Here is a 16,223-nt window from a genome sequence, read left to right as displayed (position 1 = left end):
TCGTCTTGATCATCATGGTTGTCCAAATTCTAAGATTTGTTGATACTCAATGAAGGTTAAGTTAGCTCTGTAGGTTGATTACCCAAGTACCAATCAGTTATTGGTGGTATATATTAAATTAAAGAGGAAGCGATCAATAAAATGAAATTTTTTATCCTTTGTTCATACAGATTCTTATAGCAAACCAATTTTAAAACCTTGTGTATAACTTTAATTCAATAAAAACAGTTAACTGTATCAATCAAGGACTTGAAGACAATTTAACAGATTCTCATTCATCTATTATTTCTGTTATTCTATCACTTTAGTCTCTTCTTCTTGATCACCGTCATATCATTTTCATCATTTACAATTGACTTTCTACAATTGCGTTTTTCGCCTCTCGTCCAAACCTCACATTGGATCTTAAGTTACTATTAATAGTTGTTAGTTAGCCTAGATTTTATTATTATAGTATTTAGAAAAGTTAACCAATCAAGTTTGTTGTTGTTCAAGATTCAGCAACAATCAAGAATCAAAGGAAAGATGAAGACCAACTCGTGAACAGATTTCTTGTTTTTCAGGGAAACTTGGGTTAATGTTAGCATAATAGTGGCAAACAACTTGTCTGTTACTTTATTTTGCCTTTTCCACCCGTTTTTGGTCATTTATTTTTTTTTATACTTACTGGTTTAATTTTCATACCTGTTCAATTAATTATTATTTTGAGCCTTAAACTTGACTGATTATGCTTTGAATATACTCTTTTCAACGTTTCAATTGTTTTTGTTCATCAAACCAGAATACCTCTTAACTCATTTGGACTGTTTTGCCTATGTTATTGTCTGGTAATTTTTTAACAGCTCAAAGTTTATTTATAAATTGTGCTAATTAAAGCTGCAATTAAAGATGAAGATTGAAGAGATTCAACATATCACCGACGTTGTTGGACATTGGGGTAAATGGCAAAGCAACATCTTCTTCTTTTACCTTACAACCTCAGTCTATTCAGCCTTTCATAATCTTGGTTTGGCTTTGATGGCTCCTAAGGTGGACTTTTGGTGTGCAACCGATTTACAAAAAGTAAGTTAAATTATTAACCATTAATCTCTTTAATCACAATCAACTTATTAACTTATAATTGTAACCAGAACATGACTGACCATTGTTATGCTGATATTAAAAAAACAATTCCTTGTACAAAATGGGTTTACGCCGAGTCCTTTTTAACCAAAACGATAATTTCAGAGGTAAGCTAAATTGCTCTGACAAGTGACAGAAATGTTAATTATGACTTAAAACAAACTCAATCAAATCAAATTTAGTTTGATTTGGATAAAATAAGTAAATCCTCGTTTCTTGAGATTTTGCTATTTTGGAGTTACACCGTAACATCATTTCTAATTTCGTTTGCTCAACGATATGCTGTTTTTAACGGGTAGTTTTTTGACACCGATTATTGATCATTATTTATTGTTACATTTTCATGGTTAGTGGGATTTGGTTTGTGATCGAGCTTGGCTTGTTTCAATCACTCAATCACTCTACATGTGTGGAATGACAATCTCTGCATTGCTGTGTGGACATTTTTCAGACAAATATGGTCGACTTCCAGTCTTATGGACAGCAGTGGTCACTGAGATAGTTGCTGGACTTTCTTGTGCTTTTTCAATCTCAATCTATCAATACATGATTTCAAGGTTTGTCCTTGCCATCGGAGCTTATGGAAGATATTTAACTGGTTTCATGTTAGGTAAGCCTAGTACAAGTAAATCCCAAGTCAAAAGTGTAATCTGGATCTCACGATGTATTTGTGTTTTTAATTTTATCAAGTTATTGAAACGACTGGACCCGAGTATCGAGCTACTATGGGCATTGTTTGCCGATTTGGTTGGGCTTTGGGTTGCTTCATATTACCAGGAATTGTTTGGCTATTTGATAATTGGCGACACGCTCAATTAGCATTTACTTTACCTGAGATACTTTGGATACTCTGGTTATGTCGTATTCCCGAGTCTCCTCGATGGCAATTAGCTAAAGGTAACAGTGAGAAAGCTCAAGAAGAACTGAGAAGAGCTGCCGAACTCAATAAAAGACGATTAACTGGAATAGAAGATAAATTGGAAGAACTAAGAGATAGATTTGAAAAGGTAAAATTTCATTTTTTTACAAGTAAAGGATTACAATTACAGTTACAGAGGATTACAATTTTTATTTAATATCTATGACAGGAAAATGAATCTTGCTCCGATCGAAAGGCCAATCTCTTTGACCTCTGGAAAACACCCAATCTTCGGAAGAACACTATTATCCTTTGTTTAACTTGGTTCACAACTGGTTATGTTTACTATGGATTGTCTCTAAACATTGGTGATCTCGGTGGTAATTTGTTGACTAATTTTGCTATTGCTGGTTTACTTGAGTTCCCTTCCTTTGGAATCAGTTTATATGCTCTTAAGAAATCGGGTCGTCGTTCGGTACAGTTTTGTATCATGTTTGCTGCTGGAATCGGTAGTTTTATTGCCATTCCATTCTACTTTTTACCATTTGGAACTACTGCAATCAATATTACCCTTGGAATGATAGTTAAATTTTGCATTTCTATCTCTTATTACACCATTTACATTTACTCAGCAGAAGTTTATCCAACGTTGGTTCGACAAGTCGGTGTTGGTTGTAACTCCGGTTTTTCACGAATAGGTTCAGTTTTGGCTCCATTTGTCAAAGAATTGGTAAGTCGATGTGTCACGGCATAACAACAGAATGAAAAATAATTTATACATGATAGGCCATGTAATGATTGTGTTTTAACGGCTATTTCATTTCATTTTATTTTTCTTTCACAGAGTCACTATACACATATAACAGTTTCATTTGCAACTTTTGGAGTAATATCAACAGGTAGTGCCCTTCTTGTGCTACTACTTCCAGAAACTCGAGGAAAAGAGATTCCTGATACTTTATTGGAGGCTGAAAAAATTAGCAGAAAATCTTAATACACTGTCATAATATCGAGCAAACGAGAGAATAGAATGAAAAAATAACTAGAATTGAATGTTTGATGTCTCTGATTGATTTTGATTTCGAATTTCAGTAAATTTTTTTAAATAAAATTTGAAATTGATCTTTTTTTTTTGTTCAACAGTTGGTGAATCAAATAACATTCTGAATATTTTAATAAAATACAAAGCTTATGAAAGTGTCTTGGTTCATTGGTGTAATTCATCAAAAAGTTGAAAATTCGTTGTTAATTGTTTGGGTTCAAATGATAAGATTTTTTGAATTTTGAGCAGCAGAATGAGATCAATCAAGTGATAAATTTTCTGAATTTACACATCTATTCAGGGCGGGTAAAGAATTGAATGGATTAAAATCCGAATGAAAAAAGATTTACTATATTATAAATTGGCAAGTCTTTTGGATGATCCATTTGGTAATGAAATGAAATGAAATAGGCATCAATGGAAATATTTGTCAGGCCATTCTCTGAGGCTTATGTTGTTATAGATTTTGACTTGTAATATTTTTCAACGCCTTTCTTGTTTTTTCTTATTTCTGGATGATCTTGAATTTCTGGTGGATGATCTTGAACGTCTCGACGATCTTGAATTCCTTGATGATCTTGAATGCTGAGAGGATCTCGAATGCTTAGATGATCGTGAACTTCTAACTGTTTCTCTATACTTTTTATGTCTATCTCGGTGAGTTGATCGGCGTCGAGATACGCGTGATGTTTTAGATGATGAGCTTGATCCAGATGCCGAAGATGATGAGGATGGTGAAGATGAAGAGGATGATGACGATGATGAAGAAGATGAAGAAGGAGAGGACGAAGAGGAGGATGAAGAAGAGGATGAAGATGATGAAGAAGATGCAGTTGACATAGTTGAGTCCGATGACGAAGAGTCTGATTCAGAGTCCTCAGAAGAGCTTGAATTACCGGAGCTTGAATTCTTAGTTTCTGTGTGCAAGTCATCTCGAATTATGGGAGAGTGCTCAATTTCTGGTTCACTGTTAGTTAAAAGATGAATAGTATATGGTTAGATGAAAAACAAAAATAGGAATATTATAAGCCTAAAACTATAACATTTTCAATTCTAATGTTAAAAGACTAGGCTGGTCTACTTACTTGACGACTTCAGGTTCGATCCTGCGAAAAAAGAGACAAAATTAGAATTTTCTTGCGAATCGGAGATAAGTTTGAACTTACGGTTTCAAGAGTGCTGCTTTCTTCTTCTCTTCGATTTTTTTGAGCTTACGTTTCATCAAAACAGTTCTTGAAGGCCTGAAAAAAGTAACTTTCATTATTATTGTACTAAAAAGATTTCAACTCAAACAACATTACCTTAGCAAACATTTTCTCTCGTTCGTGCATTGATAAGTCCAATGGCCTTTCATTAAGCACTTTTGACATCTCACAGTCGATGGATCGATCCTAGTTAAATGAAAATTGAGAGATAACCAAGAATTAATATTACTAGTGAAAATTACAATGACAATGAAAATAAGATATTAACTTACTCTTTTTTAGTGGTGGCAACCATTGTTGAGCTTGCAAATATTCCTCTAGTATAAGAAATAATCGAACACCAGTGAAAATAAATAAATTATGCAACGTTGATAACCAAAATTTTAAATTGATGATTAGTTTTTCGTTAGAGTCATGGTTAAGAGCTTAAGTTCATAACAAAGTACAATAGGTGACTAATTCAAAAGAGTGTTGCTAACTAAAAGACACGAGGCAACACAAAAAAGCGGGAAACATAAAATAAAATATTGATCAATGTACAGCAACAATTTACCAAATTATTCAAATTTTGCAGATAATCAGGTGAAAATTATTAAAATATTAGCAATAAATTTACTTAATCTGAATAAGCTAATTTAATTTGAGGTTTTGTAATTGAGTTTATTTGTAAGTGTCACAATAAACCAGAGGATTCCAATTTCTATAACTAAAAGCTTGAAATGTTTTTGTTTGAACTTGATTTGAAATTGATGATTTGTAAAATGAATGAAACGCTATAGATTGACTAAAAAAGCTTAAAATTTAATTATCCGACGATATTTATAAGTTTTAATAAGCCATAGTGTAATGTAAACCTTCTGGCAATAAAGCTTTGTTTGAGATGGAAAATAAGTTTTGAATTTAAAGCAAGTTGAAACTTCGATCACCTTTAATACAGTTGTGTGACCAGATTTTTGCATGTAATTAATTTTGTTGATGTAACTTTCTATGGTAAACCAAAAAACGTACTTATTTTGAGAAATAAAACTTTTCTTTTTCTGGAAACGGATAAGTTCGAATTTTAGTTAAACTGATCTTATTCTATGATCGCGAGAGTTAGCAAGCCCAAACTTATTACTTGTCCAGAGAAATTGTTGCTTCACACCCTGGGTTCAATACTTTTTCACATGCATCAACAGTTCACTTGGTTTTGGCCATTGGTCTTAAAACTTTGATCCTCGATATTTCGAGATTGGTGATACCTAAAGTCATTATTCTTTCACCAATTTAATTCTTTATTGATTAATAACTCAATTCAATGTAATAAATTTTCATTTGTCCACTTGGGTCATCATTTTTGGGCTTTAAATGGTCAAGAAACAACTTATTTAACAAAATAAACTCATATTAGCTCATATATTGGTGAATAAAGCAATTTTCTGGTTTAACTTGCAAATGAATTGCAAAGAGTGTTGCCAGAGACTCGAATATTCGAGTAAAGAGTTTAGACTTGGTGGGTTTTGTAGAGACATGAAAACTGAGTCCATTAGTGCTATCAAATAATTCTTCCGATAGACAGTTTTCGAGAAAATTGAGGTCAAAGTTGAAACTTTGATTGCCTTTTGTTCAGCTATGCAAACAGCTTTTTTCATCAAACTTATTTCCCAGGGCTAGATTTTTATGGCAAACCAGAAAATGCACTTATTTTTAGAAATAAAGTTTTATGTTCAAAATAAAACACATAAATTCGATTTTTACTTAAACCGATTTATCTCTGTGACCGTATCAGTTAGCGAGCTGAAACTTGTTATTCGTCGTTAAAAATTGTTGTGTCACATCATAAGACAAATGATTTCTGCAATTTATCAATCGTTCCTTAGATTTCGGCCATTTACCTAAAAACTTTGGACCTCAATAGTTCGACAATGGTATCATCTACAATCGTCAATCTTTGCAAGCATTAGTATTTGATATAAGCTATAACATGATATGATTGAAAACCGAAGATATTTCATTCTATTCATTTAATAATGAATGTTTTTCTAACACATGATAAGAAATCATTTACTTTTTTTAATCTGGTATCAAATCTGTCTACCTAAATAAAACAATGTTATAACTTAATTCGTAGCTTCTTGAAGTATCTAAAAATTGAATACATCATAGCCCATGATAAAACCCATTGCTTGGTTAAAGATTGACGATTGTAGATGATACCATTGTCGAACTATTGAGGTCCAAAGTTTTTAGGTAAATGGCCGAAATCTAAGGAACGATTGATAAATTGCAGAAATCATTTGTCTTATGATGTGACACAACAATTTTTAACGACGAATAACAAGTTTCAGCTCGCTAACTGATACGGTCACAGAGATAAATCGGTTTAAGTAAAAATCGAATTTATGTGTTTTATTTTGAACATAAAACTTTATTTCTAAAAATAAGTGCATTTTCTGGTTTGCCATAAAAATCTAGCCCTGGGAAATAAGTTTGATGAAAAAAGCTGTTTGCATAGCTGAACAAAAGGCAATCAAAGTTTCAACTTTGACCTCAATTTTCTGTAAAACTGTCTAGCGGAAGAATTATTTGATAGCACTAATGGACTCAGTTTTCATGTCTCTACAAAACCCACCAAGTCTAAACTCTTTACTCAAATATTCGAGTCTCTGGCAACACTCTTTGCAATTCATTTGCAAGTTAAACCAGAAAATTGCTTTATTCACCAATATATGAGCTAATATGAGTTTATTTTGTTAAATAAGTTGTTTCTTGACCATTTAAAGCCCAAAAATGATGACCCAAGTGGACAAATGAAAATTTATTACATTGAATTGAGTTATTAATCAATAAAGAATTAAATTGGTGAAAGAATAATGACTTTAGGTATCACCAATCTCGAAATATCGAGGATCAAAGTTTTAAGACCAATGGCCAAAACCAAGTGAACTGTTGTTGAATTGACAAAAGTAGTCGGTTCGTGATGTGAAAATACGATTTTTATGCACAAATAATAAGTTTCCGCACTCTAACTCTTACGGTCACAAAAATCGATCAGTTTTACTAAAATTCGAACTTATCCGTTTTACAGAAAAAGAAAAGTTTTATTTCTCAAAATAAGTGCATTTTTCGGTTTTTAATAAAAAATTACATCAGCAAAGTGAATTGCATACAAAAATCTGGTCACACAACTGTACTAAAGGCAATCGAAGTTTCAACTTACCCTCGATTCAATTTATGTCTAATATCCCTACAAACAAACAGAGTACAAATGTGAAAGAAATTCAATTTTGGCCTGTTTTTTCGTAACAACCTGGTAACCCTAATAAAAGTTTTCCGACTTCTTTACATGTAATATTATTTAACGTCTAGATTTACAATCTCTAATCAGGGGTGTAATTGAATTGATTTATTTGAGTAATTTGTCTGGTATCTCATTTGTTTCTGATGATAACCAACTTACATGGAAACGTAGAGTGAGCATTTGAGTGCTCGTTTCGTGTACTCATTCTGAAGACATCTTGATAAACTCTGAAACTTACATAATTATTGCGGTTATTACAGACTGATTCAGCTGTTTATTCAGGCATTAATCTCGGTAACATTTTATCTCAACTTCATCCTAAAATTATTACTATTTATATTTGCTTTTATTTATTAAGACAATAGACAAGTCATGCGATCATTTGATCGCGACAAACTTATGATACCATGATTTGAAAGGATGATTCGGATGTTAATCAAAAAATTCATTCACTCCTGCAAGAGTATTTACATGTCTTAACCAGAGATTAAATTATATTCAAGATTATACGATCAGAGATGATCAGACAACGATAACTCTGAGTGAGTATATAAATATGTCACCCAGAATAGGCGAAACATTCAAACTTGAAAATTTGATATTTACACTTATTATTATAATATTTCACTACTTTTTATTGCATTGAACTAGAAATGGTCAGTAAAACAAAATATCGTATTCTCATGTCAAGTATCGACGCGTAAGTAACTCATTTTTTCAAATTCATTATCGAATATTCATAATTAGCTTTATAATTTAACTGATATTTTATTTTAATCCATTCACTTGTTCAATAGATTCGGACACATCAACTGCACACTGGCATTGGGTGAGATCCTTGCTTCATATGGACATCAAATAACATTTGCTCATCACTCTTACCACAAGAAGCTTGCCGATAAACGAAACTTCAAGTTCATTCCTTTTGATGCAAAACTCTTTGAGAATGTTCGACCCACCTCAGCGGTTGAATGGCACGATGGACATTTACACAAATTCCGTGTTGATGCATTATCAATCTTTAAAGACTGGACACCAGAAGATATCGAAAATTTTGGCGAAATTGTTAATGTATTTGAACGAAACAGCCTTGCATTAGAAGCTATATTCAAAGAAAATGCAGATAACTTCGACTTGTTTATCGGTGATTTTGTTATGAGACAACCAGCTTTTTATCGAGCGTCTTTTCCTTGTGCATTGATTCACTCAATGAACCCACTTCCTCTCTATCCCAATGGACCTCCACCATGGTCAGGTTTTTCAGTGAAGGAAAAAGACACTGAAAAGTGGGATAAATTTCGAGAACTGAGTGGAGTAGCTTTAAGAGCTATTCGTGAAAATTTATATTCTTGGTGGAAATCTAATGGAACACCTTTGCCTGCTATTCAAGATACAAGAATCGAGAATTGGTTTAATGCTGAACCTGAACAACTTGGTATTTATCATTACCCCGAACTTTTAGATTACCATGAAATTGGCCCAATAAGGTCTGATAAATGGATTCGACTAGATTGTGCCATTCGCGAACCAGATAATGTGGAACCATTTATTATCCCTGAATCATTGAAGCATTTGCCAGGAAAATTGATTTACTTTTCATTGGGTTCATTAGGGTCAATTCAAATAGATTTGGTGAAAAGTTTCATTAAAATCTTTTCAAAAAGTCCTCATCGTTTCATCGTCTCTAAAGGTCCTAAAGGAGATCAGTTTGAATTAGGACCAAACATGTGGGGTGAAAATTATGTCAATCAAATAGGTATTCTTGAGGTTGTTGATTTGGTCATTACTCATGGAGGCAACAATACATTTTTGGAAACAATTTATGCTGGAAAACCTTTGATTGTGGTTCCTTTTTTCATGGATCAACCTGATAATGCTCAACGAGCTGTTGATTGTGGAATTGGCTCTCGAATCAACCTTTATGAGATTGATGAAGTCAAAGTTTTAAACACTATCGAAGAAACATTATCGAACCCATCATATGCTGAGAAAATTGCCAAAATATCTGCTTCTATGAAGTCACCGAAAAACAAAGAGAATGTTGTCCGAAAAATAGAAAATTTCATTGAAAATAATCGAAAGTAACTTAAAACTGTTCGAATAAAATGAGTCAAATTTTCAATTAAATTGAATCTTAAATCTTTTCACTGTTCACATGAATATCTCTTCGACTGTCAAACATCCATCTTAATGCTGATTTGATTTAGCCTTGAATTTTAATAATAATTGATAATAATAATGGTTTTCAGTCAATGTAACAAAAATCAATCAAAAATGAAAGCTAGAGTACATCATTTATTGAAAGAAAATGATAAAATAAATTGAAAGCCACCAAAAATTATAAACCTACTCAAAATATAAAAACAAGTGATTACATTTATATTTTCCTTATCATTATCATTTCCATCGTTTTCTTTTGATTGAAATTCACAGAAACTTCAATAAAACTGTTTATAGCAAGGTTCAGGATATCATAACAAATCATAAAATGCATTGAAAGGTTGAAGAAATAAATATTTCATTAAACGCTATTGTTATGATAATTTATGATAAGCAAGTTTTGTTGTTTTCATTTAGATGGAGATAATTTTTGAACAATCCATTTGAGTACGAAAATTATTTCTCGTTGAGAATCAATCAACAGGCTTGAGGAATATAAAAGTAAAAACCAATCATCCAAATATAGCTTTGATTAATCATCATATCCATTTTATCGGATTACCAACATTAGTTATCATCGTTTTTAAATGCATAAACAGTTGTTTGTTTATAAGTTTGATTTCGACGCAAAATAACGTATTTCTCCCATCCAGGAATGTTTATAGCATTTGGTGGACGTTGAGCCTCCAAACAGAAACCATAATGTTTATCATATTGAATGTCACTCTGGTGTGGATAGCTTTTGGTTGGGATTGAAGGATTAAGAAAATTTCCTGTGTAAAATTGGAAGGCTGGCTCAGTAGTAGACATTGTCATTTTTATTCCTGAACTTGGACATGAAACACTGATGGCAGGAATACATTGTGATTCACTCTTTGGATCGTCCTCTTTATAACCTGGAACCAGATAACAATCATCATAACCACCAATTTGTTCAATGAAGTCACCAATCTTTTTGGCTTTGGTAAAATTGAGAGCAGGATTATCTTCAACATTTATGATTTTTCCATTTGCTGTCAATGAGTCATCTTTTTCCAAGACTCGGTTACAATCAGTTTGTACAATATGGTTGACAACTGTTAAATCATTAAGGTCTTTGAATCCACTCAAATTGAAATAAGTGTGATTTGTAAGATTAACGATTGTTGCTGCAATATCCTTTTCTTCGTCATCATTGATCAATTGAGCCTCATAATTTAATGACAGCTCCTCAGAGTCATTTACCGCATATTCAATGGATACTTTTAGAGTCCCTGGGAAACCACAATCACCGTTCGGGGAAAGAATCGAAAATTTAATTGAGCTTGCGGTTTGATTTTCTACAGTCCAAGGGCGGTGGCTAAAAGAAACTTTTCCTCCATGCAAGCAATTAGGACCGTTGTTAGCCTCCAGCGAGTAGCTCTTGCCATCAATTTTAAAAGACGCATTTCTGATTCTATTGGAATAATGACAAAATTAGGCGCATAAATTAGTAAAATAATTCAGAAATAAACAAACAGCTAATATCATTAGAAAGATGGATTCAATTTAGCTTACCTGCCAGCAACTCGGCCAACTACACACCCAAAGTAAGGTACATTCTTGTCAATGTAATCGCTTGGTTGTGGTAAGCCAAGGACAATATCTCGTTCCTCGCCGTTTTTATCGACTACATATAGATTTTTAATCGAAGCTCCAACACTGATTAAGGATGCTTTAAGTGATCCTCGTTTGTTGGAAATGGTGTAAGTGTCGTACATCTTTAACTAGTACAAGCAGTTGAAATAATCGGTTAAGCTATTAAATGATAAAGATTATTAGCTTATAATTGAGATCAATACTGATTCAGTGTGGAAAAAAGACAAATGGATTAAACAGATGAAACAAGCAGTCACCGTTGAGATGAAGAAATGCAGCTAAAAACGAGTCAAGTATCAAAATTGACAACACAATCAAGCAGAGGCACTGAATAAAACACAAAAGCAGAAGAAAAGTACCAACAAAACCAGCAGCCAAACAGATGATAATTTTCTTGTTTATCTGTCTTCATCTTGAGACGAGCTAGCTGAGAAGCAATTAAAAGATTGCCGTAATACTTTAAGAGTAGATGTTGATGAGCAAGGTGTCGATGATTTACTTGATAGGTCAGAATTTTCCATCTTATCCTTTACTGGCGAAGGCTTACGTATCCGGTTGAAATAAATTTGCTGCATGACAAATTTCAAGCTGATTCCAAGAAGATAACAATAAGACGACGAAAAACAAGCGATAAACAAAAAGAAACAGTTGGAGGAAAACTATTATTAATAGAAAGGAACAATCATAGATCAAGAAACAGATAACGTGTCAAGAAAACAAAAATGTTGAAGATTGTTGAAAATTAAAATATAAATTCAATACAAACAGAAAATTACCTGTTTTTGGAACAATTGAAATCAATCTTTAATTAGCTGATCAACAATTGAATTTGAATCGAAAGTTGATTCAATTTTCTACATTGAATGTAAGAAAAGCTAACAACAGAGGGCAACATAAACCTTAACATACAAAATACGAGCTGTATTGCCATCTTTTATCCAGAAAGTCTAACTTTGATTTACAATTTGCATATCAATAATTAAACTGTTCACTAATTATTATCCGCTCTTATCTTGTCTATCCTGACTTTAAGTATCTTTTCATGGTTTTTCTTGAATAGTTTAAGTTAATTAAGTCGAGCAAATCCACTACGAATAAAGGTTAACAATTTATTACAACAAATAATAAATAAGGTATGACTGGTAAAGTTTTGGACAAATTTTTCACCATCAATTGAGACAGTTAGACTAGACTTACAGGCACCATTTAAACATTTAAATGTTGGTACACTTTTCAAAAATATTTTGTACAAAAATAAACCGATTTCGATCAAAAATCGCCAAGCTGTGGCCTTAAATGGACAAAGGCGTCAAAATCTGATTTTGCCTTTCGTCAAAAACCTTATATTTTCAACTTCCAACCAGGATTTTGCAGACTTGAAAAATGGCCAAATTTGACCTCAAGGTTGCTGAAAAAGATGTAATTCGCCTAATATGACTCTAAACAGATCGATTGTAAGATTCAGGTCACCATCGGAACTAGATTTCACGGACATTTGATGCAAACTCGATTTTTCATGAACTCTAAATTGAATTTTTAGGAAAACGGACTTCGACTTCGAATATTATTCCGAATCGATAAGATCAGAAGGTCATTTCTCTACTGTTGATAAAATCCCGATCTTTTATTGTGCCAAAATCCTTTTTCAATATTCGAAATAGAAGTGTTTTTCTAAAAAATCGATTCTGAATTGATGAAAAATTTGGTCTGCCACCCAATGTCCGTGAAATTTTGTTTCAATAATGACCTGAACCTTTCAATCGATCTATGTTGAGTTATATTAGGCAAATTGTATCTTTTTCAACAACTTTGAGGCCAAATTCCGTCATTTTTTGACTCTTCAAAACCCTGGTATGAAGTTGAAAATATTATGTTTTTAACGAAAGGAAAAATTAACTCGTTGATTCTTGTGATTCATTTTGCCACGATTTGTAAACAGGTGACAAATGAAGAAGAAAGTAAAAAGTAATATTTACTTTTCGAATCTACATTTGTTACAGTTTACAGCAAAAAGTTTCAACTTTCACTTTCAACTTCACGTACTTCACTGTATCTACTACTGTAATCTTTGTTTGGCCTTCCTACTTTGCGAAGCAGCTCTAAATTTCAAATAAATGGTACCAAATTAAAGAGGAGGTGGTAATGATTATATTAACTTTATCATTTATGAACTTTTTCTTAGCGACGGTAAAAACTTTACACAATGAAACCCAACTGACAATCTCAGAATCATTCAGAAACAATTCATTACAGTTTTTGATGACTTTTTTCAATCGAAACTTCGCCAAATCCTCTTGGCCAGTGATGTTGTGAGAAACTATTTTTGAGCCTTTATCATTTTTATTTGTCAATTTAATTAATTTTCTAGTGCTCTCAATATATTATTATTGGCTAAATATAATAAATAATGTATTATATTGTAATAATATAAGCCAAAAAAGTCATAATTTTTATATCGAACCACAAAGTATACTTGACACCCTAATAACTCAAATTTTGATGTCGTGAGAGTTAAATTACATTCATAGGAACTAGAAACATTCATGGTTGGTACTAAAAAGCCATATTAACCATAATAACAATACTCCAACCATAATAGCCATAATAACCATAATCGGGTTTCAGCGCTCCCTATGTGTTTAATTTTCATGAAAATTACTAAAGGAGGTTTTTACAAAATTGGGAGGCGGTGGGAGGCTGTTGGGTCATCATTAATTAATTCATTAACTGATGAATCTCGAACCAAAAGTATTGGAAAAATTCATTTTTTTCTATGAGCTATGACGATTTGACTGAATTTATCAGGCCTTTTAGTACCATTGAAGATTGATTAGACCCGATTCCAGCATTATATTTCGCTTCCACCATGCGGTATTCATGATTCAGACCATGTAAACCTGAAGCTCATCCATAACTCTATTTTTCAAAGATCAAGGTCTACTAGTAAAATATGGTAAAATGATTACTAATAAAAAAATCTTAACTTAACAAGTTCTGTTCAAATCAACATGTTGAAGTGAGCTCGCCATTTGAATTTGTACAAAAAAGCCTGATATTATAAATTCAGTCATAGCTCATAGAAAAAATGAATTTTTCCAATACTTTTGGTTCGAGATTCATCAATTAATGAATTAATTAATGATGACCCAACTGCCTCCCACCGCCTCCCAATTTTGTAAAAACCTCCTTTAGTAATTTTCATGAAAATTAAACACATAGGGAGCGCTGAAACCCGATTATGGTTATTATGGCTATTATGGTTGGAGTATTGTTATTATGGTTAATATGGCTTTTTACTAAAAAGTTTTTAGTACCAACCAACATTCATAACTAGCAAACTGCGGCGAAGCTTCTTGAAAACTGGTTTTGAGCAACATTAATGAACAAAGAGCAAAGAGTCTCTTCAAAGGCAACAAGTGATCTACTTTTGGGTCATCCATTTTTTGTGCTTAGATGAGGATCTCAATGTTCATCTAATGAATTAATTATTTATAAATTATACCAAAGACATAAAATTTTTATCTTAAAATGAATGAAAACAATAATAATAATTCTGATAAAAGTAAGTTTCGTTTGTTTTTCAATTCAGTTTTAAGATAAATGATTCTTTATGTTTAGTTACAATAAAAGTGAGACACTCGGATGAGGATTATCATGATATTACAATTGATTGGTCAAATGAAAGTTTTGATTACAGGAAACAAGTAATGCATCAGGTAAGTCAGAAGAAAAGACAATGAAATGAATAATTTCTTATTAACATTTTGCTTGCATTTATAGTTATCAGCATTCACAGGCATACCAGTCAAATATCAAGCGTATGTTGCAGTAGGTGATGCAGGAACAGATGTCGATTTGGGCAACCCTGAATTCGGTGATGAGTAAATGATTTATTTATGAATTTTATTCAACTTTTTTGACCTTTTTTAAAATTTAAATACTCTCTAATTAATTCTTTAGAGAAGGACTGGGTTTCATGCTTCCGGATGAAAAAGAGGATGCAATGGAGTATATTCAGGATGGCGCTTGTTATTTTTTCAAAACAAATATATTCATCGACCAAAAATACGCTCCTACTGATCCTAGTATTATCTGTGCCTACATGCTGACTCATCGTGATCTGGTCAATGAAAATGGTTGCAACTTCTATTATTGTCAGCACAGGGGTAGTCGTTTCTTCACGCAGAAATTTTCAAAGCTCATTAAATCCGAGCACTTGCAGACACTTCTGGATGCAAGAGTTGAAGGACAAACACAGGAAACTTTAACAAGAATTAAATTAAATCTGAATATTGAACACCTTACTCGCCTAGACTGCCTTCGATTTTACGAATCTCATGGACCAATTAAATATCCGTTCCCTGATTACTATTTGCGTTACCGAGGTTAATAAAGATATACACCTGGTAAAACTTAGTATCTAGATTATTTTCGGTTACGTGATTATTACTTGCGTTATCGAAGTTGATTAAGAATGCTTTTTCATTATCAATCAAATAAACTGACTTATATCAACTTTTTGCATTAAAAGATGAAAATTTCAAAAACATTTGACTATTTGGCTATTTTTATCAGTAAATGCTCCCTCATTTCTGGTCGGGTCTGATTTTAAAAATGGATTCTGATGATATTGGAAGAGCAGATTCACTCAAAGTGTGAAAAGGACGTGCTGATTATCCACCAATTCCATGAGTCATTCCACCAGTCCGAGAGTTTGGCATTGAATCAGAAATTTTATTGTGAAAATTTACATTAATGGGTACGAGTACTTTTTTGAAGAGATTCGGTATCGCAAATGAAATGTTTCGGAAATTCTCAGTTTCAAAGTTACAGGGTGTCAAAGTTGTTTTTACGTAAGTTAATATACTTAATGCCAGTAATGTCGATCTATGATAAAATGGTAAAATATGTTTTTTAACAAACCCATATTGCTTTCAA

At 32.5% G+C, this 16,223-nt stretch overlaps 5 protein-coding genes across 6 annotated transcripts; 3 read left to right on the top strand and 2 right to left on the bottom strand.

Annotated features, from left to right (window-relative positions):
• Positions 1–341: 341 nt before the first annotated feature.
• On the top strand, positions 342–3,121 carry LOC107371461 (organic cation transporter protein). Its single transcript, XM_015939546.3, has 6 exons — positions 342–1,062; positions 1,131–1,229; positions 1,474–1,732; positions 1,813–2,129; positions 2,211–2,711; positions 2,826–3,121. Exons 1-6 carry the CDS (start codon positions 889–891, stop codon positions 2,973–2,975), a joined length of 1,500 nt encoding a protein of 499 aa, XP_015795032.1. The 5' UTR covers positions 342–888; the 3' UTR covers positions 2,976–3,121.
• LOC107371465 (uncharacterized) lies at positions 2,780–4,637 on the bottom strand. The gene is made up of 5 exons (XM_015939551.3): positions 4,501–4,637; positions 4,325–4,414; positions 4,190–4,264; positions 4,109–4,129; positions 2,780–3,990 (listed from the first exon to the last, which is right to left on the bottom strand). Exons 1-5 carry the CDS (start codon positions 4,521–4,523, stop codon positions 3,507–3,509), a joined length of 693 nt encoding a protein of 230 aa, XP_015795037.2. The 5' UTR covers positions 4,524–4,637; the 3' UTR covers positions 2,780–3,506.
• Positions 4,638–8,161: 3,524 nt separating this feature from the next.
• Positions 8,162–9,593, top strand: LOC107370704 (uncharacterized). Its single transcript, NM_001323173.1, is given in 2 exon segments — positions 8,162–8,208; positions 8,306–9,593. Coding segments are annotated over 2 exon segments (1,335 nt in total).
• A 190-nt stretch (positions 9,594–9,783) lies between these two features.
• LOC107371462 (galactose mutarotase-like) lies at positions 9,784–12,107 on the bottom strand. 2 transcript variants are annotated; one of them, XM_015939548.3, is made up of 3 exons: positions 12,062–12,107; positions 11,205–11,873; positions 9,784–11,103 (listed from the first exon to the last, which is right to left on the bottom strand). In XM_015939548.3, the coding sequence occupies exons 2-3, from the start codon at positions 11,405–11,407 to the stop codon at positions 10,236–10,238; spliced, it is 1,071 nt and encodes a 356-aa protein (XP_015795034.1). In that variant the 5' UTR covers positions 11,408–11,873; positions 12,062–12,107; the 3' UTR covers positions 9,784–10,235. The 2 variants fall into 2 exon arrangements, with proteins under 2 accessions (XP_015795034.1, XP_015795035.1); XM_015939549.3 differs by having other exon boundaries at positions 11,205–11,444.
• A 2,569-nt stretch (positions 12,108–14,676) lies between these two features.
• Positions 14,677–15,810, top strand: LOC107370515 (uncharacterized). The gene is made up of 4 exons (XM_015938501.3): positions 14,677–14,847; positions 14,904–15,001; positions 15,066–15,166; positions 15,246–15,810. The coding sequence occupies exons 1-4, from the start codon at positions 14,814–14,816 to the stop codon at positions 15,673–15,675; spliced, it is 663 nt and encodes a 220-aa protein (XP_015793987.1). The 5' UTR covers positions 14,677–14,813; the 3' UTR covers positions 15,676–15,810.
• The last annotated feature ends 413 nt before the right edge of the window (positions 15,811–16,223 follow it).

The sequence above is a fragment of the Tetranychus urticae genome, chromosome 2, assembly GCF_039701765.1.
Source record: "Tetranychus urticae isolate SD_2017Ah chromosome 2, NJAU_TeUrti_SD_1.0, whole genome shotgun sequence".
Classification (NCBI taxonomy): domain Eukaryota; kingdom Metazoa; phylum Arthropoda; class Arachnida; order Trombidiformes; family Tetranychidae; genus Tetranychus; species Tetranychus urticae.
Note: the sequence above shows the minus strand (reverse complement) of the source record. Positions and strands in the feature narration are given on the sequence as shown.